The 22,533-nt window shown below is 41.0% G+C and overlaps 2 protein-coding genes across 2 annotated transcripts; both read right to left on the bottom strand.

The window, feature by feature from the left end:
• Positions 1-59: 59 nt before the first annotated feature.
• On the bottom strand, positions 60-4,825 carry klhl11 (kelch-like family member 11). Its single transcript, XM_068582438.1, has 2 exons — positions 4,107-4,825; positions 60-3,070 (listed from the first exon to the last, which is right to left on the bottom strand). The coding sequence occupies exons 1-2, from the start codon at positions 4,643-4,645 to the stop codon at positions 1,483-1,485; spliced, it is 2,127 nt and encodes a 708-aa protein (XP_068438539.1). The 5' UTR covers positions 4,646-4,825; the 3' UTR covers positions 60-1,482.
• A 643-nt stretch (positions 4,826-5,468) lies between these two features.
• Positions 5,469-22,143, bottom strand: LOC137789522 (ATP-citrate synthase-like). The gene is made up of 28 exons (XM_068583191.1): positions 22,004-22,143; positions 19,277-19,458; positions 18,841-18,963; positions 17,677-17,739; positions 16,962-17,152; positions 16,326-16,405; positions 15,851-15,981; positions 15,481-15,599; positions 15,057-15,193; positions 14,744-14,805; positions 14,346-14,463; positions 13,946-14,100; positions 13,472-13,565; positions 10,886-11,027; positions 10,394-10,562; positions 10,175-10,279; positions 9,788-9,984; positions 9,536-9,617; positions 9,299-9,409; positions 9,065-9,192; positions 8,880-8,973; positions 8,263-8,417; positions 8,014-8,164; positions 7,702-7,845; positions 7,379-7,492; positions 7,110-7,192; positions 6,794-6,870; positions 5,469-6,706 (listed from the first exon to the last, which is right to left on the bottom strand). Exons 2-28 carry the CDS (start codon positions 19,433-19,435, stop codon positions 6,612-6,614), a joined length of 3,279 nt encoding a protein of 1,092 aa, XP_068439292.1. The 5' UTR covers positions 19,436-19,458; positions 22,004-22,143; the 3' UTR covers positions 5,469-6,611.
• Between the last annotated feature and the right edge of the window lie 390 nt (positions 22,144-22,533).

The following is a 22,533-nucleotide window of genomic DNA, read 5'->3' as shown; positions in this document are numbered from 1 at the left end:
AGATATCTATCTTTAGAGATTACACCAAACATGTTTAGTTATTTATTGCAATTGTCTGTACACTTTCTTGCCTTTGCAGTACAAATGGAATGACGCCATAATAGAACATAGTACATGTGGATGCATGAACTCTAAATACATGACACTGCCAAATCATAATTTTATCAAGCTCTACAATGATCAAACTGGGACAAAAATCTGACCATAAACCCAAACCTCAAATTTGATAGTGGTATACTACCACAACAGACTAAAATCTGCCTATGTCTGCGCCACTCCTGTGGTTGTGTGCAATTTGGCTTAAAACTAATTCTTAGAAATTCAAAACCTCCACATAAAAATTATATCTATTCATCTTTTAATACTGTTCAAATATTATAGTATGTCAGTGGAAAACTGTTAGGCTCACAAAGCCCAATTAGATAGTATAAACAGCTCGGCTGGAGATACCACAGGTACTAACTATTCCAAAGATGGACTAATGAGTCCACTAAAACCAACAAAAATAACTTAACAAAGCCACCGCATTAAGCACTCGAGCCATTAGTCAGTGTCCCGACAACATGAGGCGGGACAATTTAAATCATATTTAAATATAAAATAGAGCTTCTGTCTCCTAAAGGGACATCTCATCATGACTATGCTGATCTATCTTTCACATGAAAAATAGACCAGCAATCTTACAAATCAAAGAAAGCAATTTCTGACCATAAATCATACATACATTCATTGGAATGGAAAAAAGATAGGAAGCAAATAATCATTACATAATAATTGAACACTCTGTTCCCCAATATGTGCTTAGCTCAAACGCAAGTCTTGCTACAAAACCTCTGATACATGATTGTCTGTTTCAAGGGGGGCACACAAAACATAGACACTATAGACGATCAACATTTAGATACTGTGCAAAAAAGCATGATGGAAGCTGGAGGTAGAAGAGAAATTAGATGCAAGTAACGAGGAGTAAAAAGTTAAAGATCAGCTGATTGTTACAGTAAGTTTACTATATTATATTTAAACTCCACTTAATGAATGATTTCATTAAATACATCACAATAATACACATGATTTTCTTTGCTAAGTTCATATCTCAACACTGAACCTGACCAAATTTCATCTTAAGATGTCACTGATATTGGATGAAACTGCCTTAAATCACAACATACAGAATGATGGCATCATTAGGCGTCAGTATAGTGAAAAGTTAAGCTAAGTTGCTTTTGCGGAAAATGCAATCACAGTTTAATTTACTAGCAGAGTAAAAGTAAGGCATACGCCAAAAATGTAAGGCTAAAATTATAACGCGAGACTGAGCATTTGGAAGCATGTCTGGCTAATTCTTGATTTTTTTTTAAACCAGCCCAGGGTAAGGACGTGCAGACATTTAATTTAATGAAAAAAGGCAAAAAGAGAAGAAGAAAATTGTGTTGCAACAACAAGGCATTTATCAGAAGATCAAGTATCAACTAGAGGAAGCGCTTAACATTCAATTTGAGACTGCAGCTGTCTGCGCAGAGTGAGGGTGCGCCGATGGAGCTGCTGCATCTGTTGCATGCGGTCTCGCTGGCGAGCCAGGTTCTGGGGCATGGGGTAGTGCTGGCAACCATAAAGACAATGGTACGGGATGCGGACATGACAGGCTGCGGCTCGGCACCGTGGCTGAGGCAGGGGCGGCAGCAGCATCCAGCGCTTCTTCTCCGCACAGTAACGGTAGGCCTCCTTGCGGTACTGCTTGTCCATGTTGTTGCAGTTTCTCCATCCGCCAATGATGAATATGTCTTCACCCAGGTAGCAAACAGCGGCGCCTTCCATGCTAAGGACCTCAGGAGGGAGGCTGTCGAGGATGTTGTCAGAGATGTTTTTGCTTATTTTCTGCTGAGCCGCCTCGGCTGTTACCTTATAGCTCTTCGAGCAGCAAGAAGCGGTGTGGTAGAAGTTGGTGGACGCGACAGCCATTTGAAAACCACAGTAATTATCGATCAGTGGTAAGGAGTCCACTTCCTGCCACTTATGACTCTCCGTATCGTAGCGGGTGGTCACAGTGCTGAGTCCATCCTCATTGTCCATGTCTACAGGAGTCCTGGCCATCACGTATATGTAACGGTCCTCTATGCTCACTGTTTTTACATCTCGTAGTATCTTCGGTGCTGGCTCGAGATTGTGCCACTCGTCCAGCTCTGGCTCGTACACAGTAACATCCTTAAAGCCTGGACTGAAGTTGCCGTGACCGCCGATGCTGTACAGCACGTCCTTGACACATGTGAGGCCAAAGGAGTGCTTGCGAGTGGTTAAGCTGCTGACCTGCTCCCAGGAGTTGAGGTTGGGGTTGAAGCGCTCCACAGTCTTGGCGAAGCCGGGCTCCATGGAGCCTGCCACGTAAACATGGCTGTCAGTGGCAGCAATGGCATGTCCGTCAAGGTGGTTGTGAATGTGTGGCAGGTTTACCCAACGGTCCTCAGCAACAAAGTAGCCCACACACTCACTCAAATAATCTCCACCTTCCGATACGCCACCCACTACCATGATCACATCCATGGTCTGGCCAAGGCGAGGCTGGATTGCTGCATTGTAGGCGCCATTGAGCTCTAAATCTGCCGACTGGTTTAGGTTCTCAAAGTGGAGAGCGTGGACCTCAAGGGCGTCAGACACCAGCTGCTGACATGCTGCATTGTTTGACACTAAGGGCTCCTTTCTCACTACCCGTGTCAGGTAGGTAGGGGAAATCTGAGTGAGTCGTAAAAGTCTGAACAGCTCCACAAACTGCTTCTCTCTCTCTTCTGCGCTTTGCTCCACCCATTTTACGATGGCCTCAAACAACTCTTCTTCAGAATCCACAGTGATTCCAGAGTCAGACAGCCAGTCCCGCACCAGGTGAAACGGTAGCGTGAAGAACTCCTCATTGCGGATAATTTTGTGGAAGTTTCTCCGAATGGTCTTGGCGGCTCCTTGAGCCAGCAGGTCCAAGGTGTACATGTGGGCGAGGCTGTGGACTGCTACACAGTTGGATAAGTTCAATTTCTCCATCAGAAACTCTCCACAGAATTGCTTCAGCTGCGACAACAGGAACCTGTGTGAACATGACATAGTAATCAGACGGACGGTCAATAATTTGCAGTATAAAAAAGGGAGTTTGGATGAGACAGAATGAACTAAGCAGCAAAAGTATCATTGAAAATAGTATATATTGTATGCCTCAAATATTGAGGCATACAATATATAGTTACTCTGCCTGATTAGACCTTTGCTCAGGCTGAAGATGAGCACGTCTATGATGGGAATCCTACAGGTATCACGGTCTGTGGTTCTCTGATCTGATAAAGGAAGTTGTGCACAGAGCTATCAAGTGTGCAGCACCATCACTGCCTCTTAGTAATGTTTTACAGGGTTTCTGCAGGAATCACAAAGTTAAATGAATAAAACAGACAGATATTGAAATATATTACATGTGTGAGGATTATACCGGCCAAATTATTAAACAATGATACCAGTCGGGTTCTTAAGTCTTATCAAGACCTGCAGATACGCTGGTTTAAGGATGAAGTTGGTCTTAAAAAGGGAAAGTAAATGTTAAAATGATCACTTTCTTCCGACTGTGCTGGGTCATGGTTTTGCTACAACTTTAATCTAATAACAATAAAAGAAACGTTTGCCGTGATTTAATTGCACAATACTTGTATGCCGCCCCCAAGATGATTCATCAATGTCCATGTTTTAACAAAAATAATGTAGTCCCACTTTGACAGGTCAGCAAAACAGGAGAACAAAGGAGGTATCAGTCCTGAAAATAGTTATAATTATTAGTATTAAATCCTGGATGTGTACGGCCCTTGAAAACGTTGACAAACATCATGCATAACTTGAAAATATGAGCCACATCTATTCACAGTCGTCTCACTCTGGTAATAGCAAAGCTATTTGGCCATTTAGCTAGTCCCGGCCCAAGATCATAATGGCTATTAACGAGGGCTGACTTCCACAGGTGTGTGTGTGAACTCTAAACAAGTCACACCTGCTGGTGCAGTGAGGACACGGACAAGGTGTGGCTCATTTACCTGGGAACACAAAAGCCTGCTCTTATTCACCAGTATGACTAAAATGTTTACCTGTCAGCAAGTTCCAGCACTTCGTGCACACTGGCAGTGGTGACCCTGATTTGTCCCGTGTACATGAACTGTATGATACCCTCCACGGTCTCTGGGTCGGGTCCCGTCGCGGAGCTCCACTCTTTTAGCTCCACTCGACCCGACAGAGACTCTGAGAACTGTCCGCCCAGCAGCAGCGTGAAGTACTCCGACGCCGCGGACAGCACCGAGCGGTGGGCGGATAGGGTCTGGACCCGGTCCCCGCCGGAGCTGAAAAGCAGCGTGACGTCGCAAAACAGCCCCGACTTCCTTTGCTCGTTCTGCCTCCGGGAGAGCTCCGAGCAGTGGGTCGAGCAGGTGAACTCCTCGGCCTCCTCCGGTTCCCCGTCACCTGTTAGCGCTGCCTGTGCGCCGCTGCTCCGGTCCTGCGGCGCTTCTGCTGCCGCCGCTGCCATACCGCGGCGGGGTCGAGTCCGAGGCAAATGAAGGCTGTTGTCTACCTTTGGGAACAACTCATAGGCAAATATGACACACGCAGATAAGCAGTCCAAAACTGACATGCATGCGCAACGTTCAGTCCTTGTGGTCGGAAAACGCAAAACAGGAGTGCTCACTTCCGTCTTTAAGAATTTTCCAAATGTAGTCGTTTTTTTTTTTTTTGTTGTTGCTGGTGAGTCAATGGGAGGCTACAAGATTCAAGGTGATACGTCCACACAAGCGACCTATACACCGGACGCATATGTAGAAAAAGTCCGACATGTTATGTTTTTTTTCAGACGTTATGACGCATTAACGTCCTGATTTTTGAGAAATCTAACTTTGTTTAAAAAGGATGCCCCGTACACGCGCATGCGTGTTGTGAATCTATTTGCTGGTGATGTGCACTTGTGGCGATGGATCCAATGCTTAACGTCAATTTAACAACTGATACCAGGCAAACATGCATTCAGTCCGTGAATTATCAGTAATTTAATGTCAATTGTTTTTTATTTTATTGACTAAACATTTCAAATTGTCATCTATATTTTTAGACATTAATTGGCTCAGTTCACTATCCTTATAGTATAAACAAGTTTCAAAAGCATATGTAGATTAAAATAGAATAACCTTATCTTCCATTTAAAGTATTTCTACTCTACAAATATTCCCTCTGTGTATTTGACCTGGGTAATTATTAAAATCAGAGATCAAGTTAATTTGTTGTTTCCCAACACAAGACAATAATTGCAGTAACATCTTCTAACAATTTTACAAAGGGGCAAATCTTCAAAGTTTGCTGACAAAAGGTGGAGGGTGAGGGGGGGCAGTATGGTGGATGAGGCTCATCACATCAAAGATCACTTCACCTATAATAACAGATTTAGACATACACTTAAGCCAAAATGAAAAGTAAAACAAGTCCTTTATTATAACCATTTGCAGCATATTACAAAAAAACAAAGCTATTTTTCCACATTTAAATAAAAACAAAAACAAAGATCAAACACAGCAGGACGTACAGTGGGCGGTTACAAAGCATTTGGTTGGTGCAAGTCTTAGTAAAAGTTGGACAATTCTTTTCCAGAGATGTATTATTCTTCGCATTATGTGCAATCATTTCCCCAGTTTTCACGGTCTCTCACCAAAAGATGCTTTCAAAGACACAATGTGCTCGTTCATGAAACATTTAGTTTCCCCTTTTTTGATAAATCTACATTTTACAATAGTAGTTGAATTCATATTTTGTGTGAAAGACCTGAATACCTCAAAATTGCATCTAATGTACAATAGCTAAATCTCAAACTCTAGTCTGCCGCCTCGTCTGGTTGTTCGATGAAAGGCAATATCGGAGTGACACTTAAATAGTTTGTTTGTGTTTTTTTTTTTTTTTAAAGATATGCTTTGTGATGTCAACCAATTGGATTGATTTTTACTTTTAACAAATTCCTAAACATAACTTTGGTTTATCTTGAGATCACAATGACTGTTCTTATTGGGAGTGAATTTTGGAGAAGGAATTTAAAAAAGACATTTTCTTCTTTTTTAACTAAGGTGCAATACTCAAAAAGCCAGGGATCATAATTCAGCACACTTTCTTGTGGCTGAAACCAGGCAAGTACTGATGAAAAACATGTTATTGAATTTGAGAAAATATCACACCAGCTGTTACTGCAGGTTACCTAATCAGGTTTGATAATGCAGGAGTGCGGTTTGAAATGTGCTTTGAGTCCTGCCCTTTTTCGTAAAGTACCAATTGATTTTGTGCTTTTGCAACTGCTGTAGTTTGCATTGGTTTGGGTCTGTGGTCAAAACTGAGTAAGTTACTTTTCAGAGTTTAAATTATTTTTCAAAAACTAAATCTACAAATATACTTCCCCTTTTTCTCAGTAAAAACTACCTCCATTTCCCAGAATCACCCTGCAAAGTTTTCCCAAGGCCACTGTTGTCATACCCGGAGAGTACATATACAATAAGAGAGATGCGTAATGCTGCCTGACTCCTTTGGGCAGTCACATCTGGAAGCTTGTATATTATGTAATGTGGGGATTACATGGACATATGTTCAGGAAGCACATATGAGATGTCATCCCAGGGGTGGCGGTACAAACCCTGTTTCAGCCTCTTCTGGTCCAGGTAATGTCCTGAAGTAAGACAGACACTAGTTAGATATTATGTTCGAATAATACTTTAAAACTTAGTGTCGCAGCTCCATCTGATTTGAGACTCACCAATAAAGCCCATACTACGTCCAAGGACAAAGATCCCATTTAGTGCACCGATCTCCACAAACTCGTCAGCCTCGTCTCTGGAACCAGTTCACCAGTCATGTGAGAAACAATACAGGACAGTGTGCTTTCTATCAACACAGCAAACATGCCATGAACCTTTGGCATTTTAATTCTTTGTTTGATAAAGGGTTTATAAACATGTAATATATTTGTTCATCAACATGTACAACTCCTCCTGCGGAAGCCGACGTTTATTTTTACAGTCAATAAATGACAATATAGTAAAACATAGCAGTAATGATATATAATATGTTACCGTGTGAAGCCACCACACGTCCTGAGCAGGTCCACAAATGCAACACCAATAAAACCGTCTACATTGAGGATCAGGTTGGGTTTCTGAAAATAAGAAAGTAAATACATTTATTTGAATGTCAGAATAATGTAGTTGAGGCAACTAATTTGACAAAATTAACATAAAAAGAGAAAAGGTTACAAAGTCCAACGATGTCATCAAGGACATTTTATTAGGTTTTTCTTTTTCAAGGGAGAAATAATGCTCATGTTTTACTTCACTCCAAGTACCTTGGAGGTGGTGATCTTTTCTACATCTAGGGCGTAGTCCAGTAGCTGGGTGGAGGGGAAGTTCTGCTTCACATAGTCCTTCAGAATCTGCACCCGCATGTCTGGGTTGTTAATCTGAAAAAAAAAAAAAATCGATATTTATTTGAGTTTCTTGCAATTCAAGCTCTTAACTGTAAGGAATTCATTTATTTTCATTTTAATCTAATGAAGAATTATTTAGGGATATGAACTTAAACAGTCTACTGTAATCTAAAAATGTCTTATCCCTTTATAGATCTTAATAATGTAACTTGAGGTAGTGTGAAAAGCGGGGCACTGCCTACTGATTTGACTCTGTGTCCGATGCCCATGATCAGCTTGCCATCCTTCTTCATTTTGTTGACAAACTCCATGGGCAGCATGCCACTGTCAAATGCCTTGCTGAACTGCTTTGCAGCGGCATCCAGAGCCCCTCCAAAACGATCCCCCTGGAATTATTGAATAAATCATATTTCAGTACAGAAACAATAGTTTTAAACACATGGTCAAATTGGGCAGCAAAAACAAGATGGTTTTATGGTTAGTTTCATTTTTGTCTGGTTAAAGATGGTGGCACAGTGTATGTGTGCAAGTGTCTGCGTGTGAGCAGTACTGACGATGGTGAGCAGGCCGGAGGTGAGGCTTGAGACAAGGTCCTTGCCGGCACGAGCACAGACGATGGTGTTGTGTGCACCAGAGACGGCAGGCCCATGATCAGCAGTCACCATCAGGCACATCTCAATGAACTGGCAGGCATATCGGGGCAACCTAAACAAAAACACGGCACAGCTTATCCAACTGAAAATAGGTTTGTAATGAAGTTAATCAGCCAACACTACTTCTCGCTGTCTGGTCTTCACACTGACCTGCGTTGGAACCAAAGCAAACCCAGCACACCTCCTAAACCCATCTCCTCTTTAAAGACCTCAGTGATGGGCATGCCGGCGTAGATGAGCTCCTGGCCTCGCTCGTCACAGATGCTGGTCATAAATGAGGCCGGCTTACGGATCAGACCCAACTCCTGGAGGAAATACAGTGGAGAGTAAAACAAATAGATGATGGGTTCAAACACACCGGTAATAAACACAGAGTGAAGCAGAGATCGGTACCGGCTTATACATAACAGGAAACTAGTACACAACTAACACTGATATGTTGGGGGTATTAGAAACCCATGTTGTGCACCAGAGGACACAGACTTAAGAAGTACATTTTTTATCTGGTAGGTGTCCTGCTCAGTTAATAATTCTGCAATAAACAAACTGACCGTGGTTTGTGTTATGTGTCTGCTAAAAACACCCAATTCAGATACAAGTTACTTACTTGATTATTTGTTGGCCACTAGTTTTCCATTTTAATTTGAATCCATAACAATCCTGAGCTCTAAATTGATACTATACAAGATTTGACGACCATTTATTTATTCCGTGGCTGAGACAGAAACTGTTGAGGTGTACTAAGGAGTAGGGATGAAGTTTCTTACCCTGGCCCAAGAGTAATCCATAGGCACTGTTGGGGGTGGCACTTCCTGGGCAGGAATGATGGTACCATTGGCCACCAGTTCATCATAAACAGTCCTGTTTCACATGAATTCACAAAAGCAGTAAAAAAACATATCCAAAAATACATTTCAATGACAAACACTCGTCTGCGTGCTGCATTACTCACTTGACGACGTCCCCCAGCTCATCAAAGCTCTTTGGTACATAAGCACCAGCGTCCCTCAGAGCCTGGTTCTTGGCTACTGCCGTTTCTGAAGCCTGGTTAGCACAGGCCCCTGCATGGCCAAACTGAACCTGGAGATAGCAGTGACAAGTTGAGATTAAAAACTCTGAATTTCATGGTCACCACAACAACACAATCCAAAGCAAGTTTGTTTTATTTTCAAGAAAGCCACCAAACCTCTGAAGCGAACATGGTGGCGCAGGTTCCAATACACCAGCACACCACAGGTTTGGTTATCCGGCCTTCTCTGATGCCTTGACAGATCTTGTACTCCTCTGTGCCTCCAATCTGGGTAGTCAGAGTAAAAGAGATGTTAAAAATGGGGGAAAGAATGTGCCCAAAGATTTAATGTATTAAATACATATAAAGTAAGTAATAATCAGAAAATGTGAACAGTCTTGAAGCTACTCCCACCTCTCCCAGCACTATTATCATCTTAACGCCTGGAGTATCCTGGTACCGTAGGACGTGGTTCATGAAGGTGGAGCCTGGATATCTGGATACAGAGAAGCGAACAATAGAGCTTAAAAGATCTGTCAGATGACAATATGTGTTTGAGAGATACATGAGATCATCTCAAAACCTAAAATAACAATTTTACAAGAGGCTTCAACTGGACAACCGTCTCTCACTCCTCAGCAAATATTTGTAAATCAGTTCTTGTACCTGTCTCCTCCGATGGCAACACCTTCATAGACGCCGTCTGTTGTGCGGGAGACAATGTTGTTTAGCTCGTTGGACATGCCCCCAGAGCGCGACACATATGCCACGCTGCCAGGGCGATAAAGTTTGGAAGCCAGGATGTTGTCCAGCATGCCACCCGTGTTGCCGATCTTAAAACAGCCAGGCTTGATGCCACCAACCTGGGAGAAAATAATGGGTATCAAATGAACTTGTGTGAGCCGGTTGCAATTGATCATTTTCTGCTTACACACATCTACACACTCTCAAACATAAAATATAATAGCTTCTTTTACAGTTTACTGCGGTACTTTGAAAGAGTCTCTTTTTTTTTTTTTAATATATCTCTCTTGGTTAGATTTGGCTTCATACCGTAGCGGGCCCGATGATAGTGACTCCTTTCTCATCAGCCATCTTGATTATCTTCCTTGTCTGAGCCTCAGGAATGCCCTCAGCTATGATGGCGATGGTGTGGATCTGAAAACACAAATAGATAAGTGAGCCGACTTTCTAGTCCGTCTGAATCTCACACCGTTATGCAGTGATGTATAAGGCTCGTATGTAATCATATTTTACACTATGTATTTCTACCTGTGGGTACTGCATGACCTCCATAGTGCTGTCGAAGGCTGAGCGCAGTGAAGCAAAGCTAATCAGGACGTCCACCTCAGGGTGCTTCTTCATGGCATCGGCCATGTTCTTATAAACCGGCAGCAGGATCTCTTTGTGGCCCCAGTAAAACTTCTGCTTGTGATCCCCACTGGGCAACACAGAAATGTGAAGTAGAATCTTACATACACATTTTATGAGAGCGGTCTGATTTGCATCAGCGATGCAACATATTTCCTCTGTGTGTATGTCCATGGATAGATTTGTGTGACCGTGATAGTGTTGCGAGCACAATCACGAAACTATACAGATGTGAAGCTAACATCAAAATAAAAGGTTGAGTTTAAAGATGGGTGTGGGCTTAAAAAAAAGAAAGAAAAAAAATACACGATATCTGCAACGAAACCACCTGTAAAGATGATCAGCAGAATATCAAGTCTTGTAAATCAACTTATTTCATCTTGGGGAACCTACGTGAAGGGGTAGACCATGGCTGCCACAGAGGGATCGTCTCGGGAGCAGACGTAGTCGAAGTCCATCATGCCTTGCACGGCACGCGTCTGCATGCCCCAGACTATGGCCTTGGTTTGTTTTCTGAAGAGTGTGGCGGGTTTGGCTGAAAGAACAAAGAAAGAGAGTCAAGTTAAAGCTGGAAAAAAAGAAAAGAAAATCACCACAGGTGAGAGGTGGGGCTCAGGAAAATAGCAGGATGGGGATGGTATCGGGTAGAGTACATCAAGAACTTACTCTGAAGACAGAAATACAGGAGGAAGAAAAAAATAGCAGCAAACACCGCTTCAAAAGGAAGGTCATGTTTCTCTTTGTTGCTGCAGTTTGCTTGCATTAGGAACATATCAATTTGCATTGTAATTTGGGCACTGCACATCTGTTATTAGTTGACAAATGCTGTCAATTTATTCAACCATGTACAACTTACATTCCTAAATGTAACCAAGTGAAAATCCATTAATTTGTCCACCTCAAAGTAAAAAATATTAATTTGGGGTCTTACAATGTTAAAATGACCCGAGTGGTTGAGGTAGATGATTTTGATACACACATGATACTAACAATTTTAAACTCTGCACGAGGCCCGTGCAGTTGCACTGTCTTGGATAGACAACTAGTTAAAAAGCATTTTCTCCTGTATGTTTGTAAAAATTGCTATGTGCTCTTAGAAACATCACCCTATTTGCTCAGTACCAAGCATCAAGCCTCGACTGTCGATGACAAACCTGTCTGCTAATAATTAAATACATACATTACAACACAAAGTCCAGATAACAAAGCAACCGTAATAAGAAACGTACAAGTATTCTGTGTAACTTCCAGAAAGTCAACATGTTAGTGTACAATGTGTTTGTTGTCAAGTTAATCACCATTCTTTCCACACAGTTGTTTAAATCCTCCAGCGTCTCTCCTCTCTGTCCAGAATCACTGCCTTTTGTGGTTTCCTGGGATCTGACACCAAGGAAGTTGTGCGTAGAGCTATCAATTCTCCAGCACTTTCCTCTGTATAGACTCTTTAACAGAGGCGTGTAAAGTGACCAGTAATGTTTTATAGTGTTACTGCAGGAATTAAAAAAGTTAAATTAATAAATTTATTCAGAGATTTCATTTTAATACCTGTGTGACGAGCAAACTGTCCAAATTATGAAACAATTATGGAAAATTAGTTGGGTTTCTTAAGATTTTCAAGACCTTCAAATACTGAGGTTTTAGGATGAAGCTGGTCTTGAAGGGGTAGCAAATATTGAAATATGTCATCTGGCTGTAAGTCATGGTTTTGTCTTTTGTACCCTTACAATTTAATTAAAAATAATATTAAAGAAATGTCCGCCATGGTTTATTTTCACAATAATTGTATGTTGTACCAAGATATTTTGTCAATGTCATTTGAACATAAATCTGTTAAAGAAGCATGTCCATCCAGAGACATAAAACAGCACCCCTTACGGTCAGTAAGCCACCATAAGAATGCGAAATATGAGGACATACTGCGGAGAAACACCAGCGAACACACAAAAATGGGAAGGCAGGGGGAAGTGGAAAGAGGGCGGAGAAGGCTGGAGGACAGGATTTTCACACCCTTCCATACCTCCGCTGCAGCCTGAAGAGGCTTGTGCTTCTGTGACCCCAGGGGACGGAACACAAAATGTGACATAATGAGCACAAAAGAGAAAAGAATGAGTGCATATTGTTCTTATTCATTGAATAGGCTTCAATTAATTCTGTGTAACTGCATGTCATCTCTGAAAACACTTCATAAAAAGCACAACCGATCAAAGACCATGCAAAGCTCAGCTGCTACAGGAGCATGCCTTAACTATATAAAGCAATCTAAAAAAGGTATAGTCAAAGGCAATTAAAATCATAACCATATTGCATGTGCTGAATGTTTTAAAACTAATGTTCCATTTATTATAATAAAAATATCCCTTCACAACACACAACTCTGTCTAAAGATAACAAATCTCTTTAAAATATCCTTGTATTTATGAGTCTTAACATTAGAAAACTGGTATGCTTATTTGTGAATTATCTACAATTCTTTCTACTGTTTTTAATTATTCCAAAGATGGAAAAAATACAAATATATAATGTCTCCAATAGACTGAGGTGATGCAAAATCAAGGCGTCTCACACACACACACACACACACACACACACAGACGCACTCCATTCTAGATTAGGAGGGCAAGAAGAAAAAGAGGCAGACCATTGTAGAGTGTGTGAGCAGGCGAGCACAATGTGGGCATGGCACACCTATCACTTACCTTTCCAATCGCCTGTGACCATATTCTTCAGAGGCCACAGTATAGAATGAAGAGAGTCTTAGAAAAACGAGCATGAAAAAGACGAGGGTGAGTGGACAGTTTGTGCAGCAAAGGTGGGAGAAATGGAGAGAAAATTAAAATGCAAAAATCGCAGCATTCGCAGGGAAGAAGAAATTCAGGACGCAAGGAAAGGTGAAATGAAAAAAGAAAAAAGTGTATGAGTACATATGGAGTGTTGCTGATAATACGCAGTAGTGAGGTGAGTGCTAACGTCTTATATCACCTGCTGAAAGACCTGCTTTAGACTTTTTGGCCGGGTTGACATCGCTAGACGTCCTGGGTTCGGAGAACGAAGCGGTTCTTGTTGTAGCTGGAGTCTGGTAATGATAAGAACCAAACATGTATGTTATTCAAAGTCTCACATTGAGAACCTTTAGCAGGGAACTAACAATTTCCCTTTTAAAATAATATTTGTTCATCTGCTGTATACACACGCCATGTATGAGTTTATCACCAGTCAACAAAGCCTTGAAAGAAATGTATTTTATAAAAGAACGTGAAGCATCACCGTTAACAAATAAAAAAAGCACAAAGACAAACAAGTTCCAAAGCCCAAAACTTTCAAAGCTTAGTGTTGAATAAAATGAATAAACCCATGTTAAGCAGAAGGACATCTGTAATGTGTATAAAAGAGAGACAGAAGACCTGCAGACCATCCTAATTTTCCCTCAGTGGGTAATGAATGGAATGAAAATACCTTTGCACTGTTGCTGGCATTGAGGAGGAAGTTGGCCGTATGTGCGTCCATTGGGGGCTGGTTAGGGATTGGCCGGTGACCCAGAGCCATTCCAACAATGGCCGTCATATGAGTCTCAGTACCAAACACATGGATAGGGATACCCGTGGTCTTCCCTGCAGAAGGAGGTAAAAAAAATTAATGACAAAAAAAACTTCACTGGCTTTTATACACTCATATCACCTGCGTAGGCATACAAAAAATGTATTATCCCGCTCTCTGTGTGTAATCCAATAAAAAAAATTAAAATATCACCTGAAAATGGCTCGACATCAAGTAATAAATTACATACTACAGTCATTCTACTCCTTTGTTCACAGACTGAGATCTAATTTGAGATCTTTAGCTTCACATCACTCACCGACTTCCCCCATGACCCTCAGCCCCTCCTGGTAGTTGGGCCCGCCACGTCGAACAAAGATGGTGACCTCGTGCTCCTTCAGAGGACCTTGGTGGTCTTTGATGGCCCTGACAATGCCCTGAGGAGAGAAACAGGTGGGTCGGTTATGTGAATCAGTCTGTAAGGTTTTCAGAAATATCTGCATGGATGTGTCAGCCATTAACGCAACAAAGAAAATTTACTTTAATATCTTGGGAAAGAACAAAGTAGTGTCTTGAAGTTAATTTTCTCCTTTCTTATTAAAAAATGTGAATCCACATTTTGTTGACTTAATCAAACTATGAAGACATGTGATACCATTTAGACCTGGCATAGTTTATTTCCATGGTGTTTAAGATAATTACAATAATGTATTTTACCTTGAATGTGGCTGCTACATTGGTGAAGTTGGCAATACTTCCTCCGATGATGAGCACTTTTCCTGCAAGGAGAGAGAGAGAGAGTTGTTGTTGTCAAGACTGAAATGAGATACCGCAGTAACAGTTTACTGACAGCCATGAAGTCTATTGCTGGCCTCAGACACCATGAGCAGTGGCTCTGTGACACACAAAAGGAGAGCAAGCAGGTCCCATCACAGAGGAATGATCCAACACTGGTTTCCATGCTTAAAGCTAACTTTTTATTGCGCTTGTTTGTGCAAAAAAGCCTGAACAAAGTGTTGGTTGTACCAACCTTGTATGTGTTTCTCCTGCGTCATGAGAGAGAGGATGGTTTTAGCGTAGTCGTAGGTCTGCTGTTCACTGGGTGCGCCAGAGTACTCGCCATAGTTTGCCAGTTCATCCACCCCGCCGAGGTCACAGATGGTGTCGCTAAAGAAGAGTGAAGGTGGACAGTTAAGTACTACGTCCTGATTCTGCTTGATTCTGGTTTTAATCAACTGAGTTTTCTTGTAAACAAACAAAAGTTATTTTTACATTCAGTTCAACTCACAAACACATTGTGTCTTTACTTGAACCTAACAAAAGTCACGAAGCCTATATTGTATTTAGCATTATCAAATGTTTAAATGATATAAACATTTGATATATTGCACGTCTTACATCCAGTGAAGCATTTGAGTAACTTCTGTTAGCCACACGTTTGCTCTAAACTCTACCTATAGACTACTGAGGCCCCTCCTCCAGCCACCATGGTCCAGATCCTGCCACGAGGGTTCAGCAGAGTGAGCTTCAGACTGGCACCACTCTTTGCATCCAGATCAGCTATGTATGCCTCCTACAATAGACAAATGGTGGGAATAAGGCCAAGGATGGAAGCACAAAACAAGGTTCAAATTACTTATTTACTTCAGTTGCTGACTAACGTCAACGTAGGAATACAGTGCCATTTGAAAAGCTTGTGCCGGGACAACATCTGTAATAATATTTGTTCTCAGAGGCAGTCAAAAATCAATATATGTTTTATAAGCCAATAGACCTTAATACACACATACATAAACACCTGCTTTATTGTACTTTGGCTCTCACCTCTGGATATGCCTCTCTGCCAAAGGGTGGTGGAAACTCCACATCACCCCATTTGGCCTTGCAGATGTATTCTGCTGTGGCATCAATCTTGGCTGCCACGTCGAGGACATACACGCCATCTTTGGTGACGACTGGTTAAGAGAATAAAAGTTGTGTTATCCGTTAATTAACCTTTTTGATGTTTTCCTCAAACACAGATTCGTATTTCATTTATATTTAAATCATGCATTCTGTTCCAGAAGATTATGTAAAACATTAGTACACACATTAGTAACTTGCTCACATGAGTAAAAAAATAATGGATCCCCTCAAAGTACTTAATTAATTCTCTTGACTTTATAGTAATAAAATACTTCCTGTATTACTAGTCAAAAGTGAGTATAACACTGGATCTGCTTCTGAGAGTCATAAAGTAGAAATGAATTTGTACCGGTGCATGTGTATGATGCACGTGTCTGAAGTTATAAAAACATACCTATGGGGTTGATCTCAAGATAGGTGAAGTAGAGGTCCTCATACAGGTTGAAGAGGCCAACTATAAAACTGGCCAAGACTCTTTAAGAAGAAAAACAAACAGTTTATTAAAATCACCACACAACTAAGCTTACCACATAAAATGTGTAGACCAGTTCTTGTTTTCTGGATGTTAAATTTACACTAAATACCATTTGTTGCCAAAGAAATATCATACTTATAAACAGTAGATCACAATTAGCTTCCAAGGGTTGAGCTTGTAAGAAACTAGTCAAACAGAAATGTTATGCAGCACAAAAGAGAGATCAGCATGTTCTCTGCACCAGGGGTATGGAATTTGTAAAAGGGAAAAACAAAACAAAAATGTAAAACACTCTGGCTCAAAACATTGTTAACAGTTAAATTCACCAAAACCAGGTTTTTACTCAGTGACATGTGGGACAATAATTATACACACAATGATATAAAATGTTGTTGATTAACGCGGTGTGGTTGTGACAATAACCGGCTAAACGCATGAGAGGGAGCACTTCTTATCAAAGTGTCTCTGAGGAGATGTTGAATAAAGTGAAGTTTACTGCTGTAGATCTTTTGGTGTGGATGAAAAAAATCAATCAAAAGAAGGATGTGTCCATACTCTTTCTTTTCATCAGGAACGTGCGTGAGGAGCTTCTCTGTGACTTGCTCCTCACTCAGCTTTTCATCCACTGCAACCAACAGCCTCTGGGCCTTGGCGTCCACATCACCGACTTCCATTCCTCCCTCGTGGTGGAAAAGCACATGGTCGCCTTCCCGTGTGGCATAAATACACACGTAAAACTCCTCTTCCTGAGTGAACCAGATAACCGTTAGTGCAGATAAAAGGATACACAAACACATTTAGTTTGCAAACAGCAGAGTGTGCTTTTTCATTTTTTTATAGAACGCTGACAGGCTTGTTTGAATAAGAACATCCAGTTCCTTATTTTAAGAAAACTGACCTTCACACAGCCACATTTGTTTCACACTGTCATAAGTGACACACACACACACACACACACACACACACACACACACACACACACACACACACACACACACACACACACACACACACACACACACACACACACACACACACACACACACACACACACACACACACACACACACACACACACACACACAAAACAAAATATTTTTGTATCTCGGCCCTGGAGGATTCATTGATGTTCTGAGACTGTCAACTATTTGTTTTCTAGTGTGGCTCTATCTATGATTAAAGGCTAAACAAACAAACTTGAGTTGGCCTTTAAAACATAAACATGACGTAGAATGACGAAACACAAGCTGATGAAACTAACTGACATTACCTGTGGGTGTTGAACAAACGGCTCGATGAGGAAGTTCTTCAGCACACCCTTTGCCTTCCCAACCTATTCAAGTTAAACACAAATCCCAAGCATGTTAGTTTAACCTAGTTATACACTTTGAAGTGGAGTACATACATTGCATTCTGCTCCCAGGTTTCATTTACAAAGGCTTCTCCTCTTTACCCGAATGGCAAATTATATTGTGATTAATAGTAACAATAATCATGTTCATGGTTTTTTGAAAATTGACCCGACATAAAAAAAGCAGCAACTATTAGCAAGGCAGGCTTGTATAACAGTTCTCATAAACGGATGTATAGCAAGAGGCACTTCTGCACTGTATGTACGGTGGTCCAAAATAGACCACCCTCCTCCACTGGCATTATATAACCTTTGACCTGGTAGAGCTAAACATAAGCTCATGGCCTACGGCACTGAACACAACAACCTTCAACTCAGAGCAGGTTCATACGCTCAGGCTAATGGACTTGAAGGAACTGTAGCATACAGTCTATAAAGATGTTGTACAAAAGACAACATGGCAGTGATGTTATTTACTTTATGGTCGAGACTGGTACACAGCATTGTTATCTTCATTTACGAGATAATTAGTCAGTAAATTCACAGTGAGGAGTAGGGGCCGTGTGCTAAACATATCTAAGATGCATATTCATCTTTTAAATTAGTTGTCTGTAGTTACGTACCAAATTTCCATCATGGGAGAAAAGATCAAAGAACAAATAAAGAAGCTTTAAAGTTTAGTGAATATTAAAAGGAGATGAAGAACAAATTAAACCCAAAGTAAACAAAGTTCTTAGTGAGTTGGTACACTGGCAAAAGGAATGCTGTTTATTTATCAAAGCAGATTCTAAGCAAATTAAATAATGATATTTTGAATGTTGGATACAGACACAGAATTGTTTGTCCTTCCACAAAAGACTGACTGTTCTTTGTCCGGATGACAAGACAGCCAAGTGACCAGTGAAGCTACGTTGACACCAACGTCAGACGTTTTAGTGTTGGCCAATTAAATGACCTATTTCTGGTTAATTACTTTGTAACAGTACGGATTGTCACTACATACAACTTTACGGAGAAGTACAATGCCCCCCCTACTCCATTGTCATAAAAAGGCAACACTTGACAGACAGAGAGATTACTCACAGTGGTTTCTTTCATGAGGCGGGCTTTAAACCACTCTTGGACACCCTGCAGGTCCAGGTTGATGCCCACCAGTCCGAGCTTTCCACGCCGTTTGATTAGTTGATCTGGTTTTATCACCAGTCGCTAAGATGAAAACAGATCAGCCCGATATTAAACAAACGCCACAGATTTTGGTGTATAATATGAATACATAAACCAAGCTATAATTTCCTCAAACATGTCCACAAACAGTCCCTCAATGCATCTAAATGCACAGTCACATGCCACTGTGATAGTAATGACATTATTTCCTGCAAATCATGTACATAGCGTTACAGTGACAGACGGAACATAATCAGCCTCATGACTTCAATATTCCTTTGCCAGCAGAGAAGAGTGCAACCTGGAAGTAAGACAGGCTAGTAGAGGCCTGTTGAGTCTGTCCCAGCTGCCTCACCTCTGTCAGCAGCCATGGATGCTCCTGTGTGAGGCGGTCCCAGTCGGTCTCAGCGGTAACACTGGCATAGCGGAAGCGGTTCTGCACGGCCGCTGAGGTGCAGATATACTTATACAAGAACTCTTTTCCCGTCTGTTCGGAGATGGCTTTCGCCGACATGGCAGCGCCAGTAAGCACAGGACCTTTTAGAGAGAGAAGCAGAGGGTGTATTTCACAGAGTTACAACATCATCACATGTTTATACTGATAAAACAAAACATGAATTATAGTTGTCTTTTGAGCACCAAAGAGCTTCAGGCAAAGTCAATTATGATTTTCAATCTAGAATGGGTTAATACTCACTATTGAATGCCTTTTGAAAAATCTGAAATCCCACAAAAATAAATCTAGGTTTTGTGCACATGCTATGTGGGACACTATAACGACCAGTATAGCACATTAAATCAATAACTAAATTAACACAGTAACATAGTGTTGTTTTACAAAGGCAGTCCAACTAACCTTAATCTAATGACTTACATATTTAATCAAATTGGAGCAACAACAAAAAAAAATAAATATATATATAGCTTTAATAGTGACAGTTATTTGTGCATTACACAGTGACCAATCCGTTGCTCCACACTGTAAAAGTCCTCATCTGTTGCCACATATCTATCCAGTCAACTGGCAACAAAAGCAGCTGCCAAAATATAAATGATACGTGTCCTTATAAGGGGAGCTAGAGACCGTTATGGTCCAAGATCTACTGATGCATCATTTGTGAAAATGCGTTTATCTTAAAAACATGGCATAAACTCATATCATCATAGCTTGTCTCTGCTTATTGTATTAGTAGTGTGCATGAATGTCTACAGATTAACAAGGCAGAAGACTAATTGAGAAAGTAGAGATTAAACATGAACACTGCTGAGTTTTAGGGTTCTAGTATTGACTGATGACAGCTCAGTTACTCTTTGATACAAACTTCTAAAAATAAATCTCTCTTACCTTCTATGTTTTGTTATGCGTTTACCAACTGAGCAATAGATTGGTGTCATCACACTAAGTGTCAAAACTGTCATCACATTTCATAGAAGAATCACATAAACAATTATGATAATTGTCCGTTTCCAGCTTTTCAGATGTAAAGATAGGCAATATTCTGTTGTATATTGCTGTAAAGATAGTATTTGAGTATCTTTGGGTTTTGAACAAGCCCACATGGAGGCAACCACGGACAAAATAAACACAATAGGTTAGGTTTGTGTTGTAACATCAGCCTCTCGGGACTACAGATAAAAAACTCTGGCGCATTTACAGAAATGTTTTCATTAATGTGCACTGTCCCTATATCAAGTAAACCATGAAACCAATAGTGTTGATACCCTATAAATATTACATTCATTTCCATGAGACATCAAGCTAAAAAGATACGCCCAAACCGAGGGTAAATTCAAAGGCATATTTTCATTTCAGCAATCCTGTTTAACCAGATATGATCCACGAACACTGACAATAAACTCTCTTAACACTATAATATATACACCTTCACATCAATATGTGTATTTGTAGAAAGGTGTGAAGGATGAGAAGATCCCAAACAGAGACAAAACGTTGCACTGACGGTCTTGACAGTCCTGTTTCAAACATGCATGTCGTCTAACCTGCTCAGCCCAACACAAAACTAAGGTATCATTGTTTGGAACAGCCCCAACAGGTCCACGAACTGCTTTTACCACCAGCACTACAAACAAATAAACAGCCAAGATAAGCAGTGAACCATAACTACATGCATCCTATCTTTGTGCAGCCGATAACAGTTTATGGTGGATTTATTACAGCTTCTGAAATACTAGCAATGACTTTATGGCAACAGCTTCTGCATCAGCTGCAGCACCTTAACTCAGAAAGTCAATCTGTAAGATATGTGTGACATCTAACCCTGTGTGTGGGGGGGACTGGCTAGGATTTAGCTTAGCACGCTATCCTGTCATGCTTTCAGAGCCAGATGTCCCAGTATTTAGCCAACCATAATCCGTGGGTCATGTCCATTGTTTGAAGCCATCTAGCCGTGAAATATTTGTCACTGTACAGGCTACGGACACGAAGGAAGCTGGATTTGGAGGTAGCAGCATCACAGGGGCCAGGAAGGGTCGCACTGCTTCAGACACAGCTAACTACTGTTTGATGAGCCTGGCCGGAGCTCTAAGCATCACCTTTCCCGATGCAAGAGAACGAAGCTCCTGTACCAAGCTACCACACCCACTCCACATCATTAACGTTAACTTGCTCGCCGAGCAAGTTAACGTTAATTCTTTGGCTCGGCTCGCCGTGCGTGAATAACATACAACTTCCTAAGAAGGAGACGAGGTGGACCTATGCTTGTTTAGGTGTGGCGAAACATACGGAGTGAGATATGACGGAAAATAACAATGTTGGCCAGGCAGAGAGATGATACAGGTTCAAGTTAGCCTGCGTTTGTGACTGCTTTCACCCCCAGGCGAGTGATGAGACAGTTAAATGTATTCAAAACTACGTGCCCAAGAGGAACAGCTAAGCAAAGCAAGTAGGAAACTCTGGCAGGATGACAGTGACTGCAACCACGGCTAACCTCGAAGTCCATGTCGGCTAACTGCTGTAGCCTCACACTGCTGCAAACAGTCGCTAACGGGTTGACCGGGAGAAGCTAACATAGGTTGGAGTTTAACATACATTACAGATACAACATTTAGTGCAAATGGTTACCTTGTCAATGAAAGTATCACCTCCTCGAAGTAAAGGAACCGCGTCTCGGTCAAAGAAGACGCAGCCGAAGAGTCAATACTTGTTCTCGTACCGGGGTCCGCTGCTGTCAGTTGCCACCTCACTATTTCCCTGTCGCACCATAATCTGGCCACCGATTACGCGTCGTTTACCGGCGCCTGATTGGTTTACACGCGGACACGTGATGATATTAGTTCCACCCAGTTTTATTATCAGAATTCACGTTAAATAAATCACTTCGTTGATATTAAGCACTGGTTGAAAATAACATCCTTCAATTCTAGGAAATTATGATAATATTTTTTTTTCTTTATTGCACCAAAAAAAAGTTATCAGGGATTTACAATGAAAACAATAATACAAGTATATTAATTGTATTTGTTATCTTTGTCGTAAAATAAAAACACTTAATAAGGAGAGGACACAAATTCATTTTCAACGTGTATTATGTTTTTAATGTTATGAATTTTAGTTTTCAAATTACTTTGGGGTATTTTTTCTAATTGTATTTC

This window comes from Clinocottus analis, unplaced genomic scaffold (assembly GCF_023055335.1).
Source record: "Clinocottus analis isolate CAN_PGR_092001 unplaced genomic scaffold, fCliAna1.0.p SCAF_19, whole genome shotgun sequence".
Taxonomy (NCBI): domain Eukaryota; kingdom Metazoa; phylum Chordata; class Actinopteri; order Perciformes; family Cottidae; genus Clinocottus; species Clinocottus analis.
This window is presented reverse-complemented; position numbering and strand designations above follow the sequence as displayed.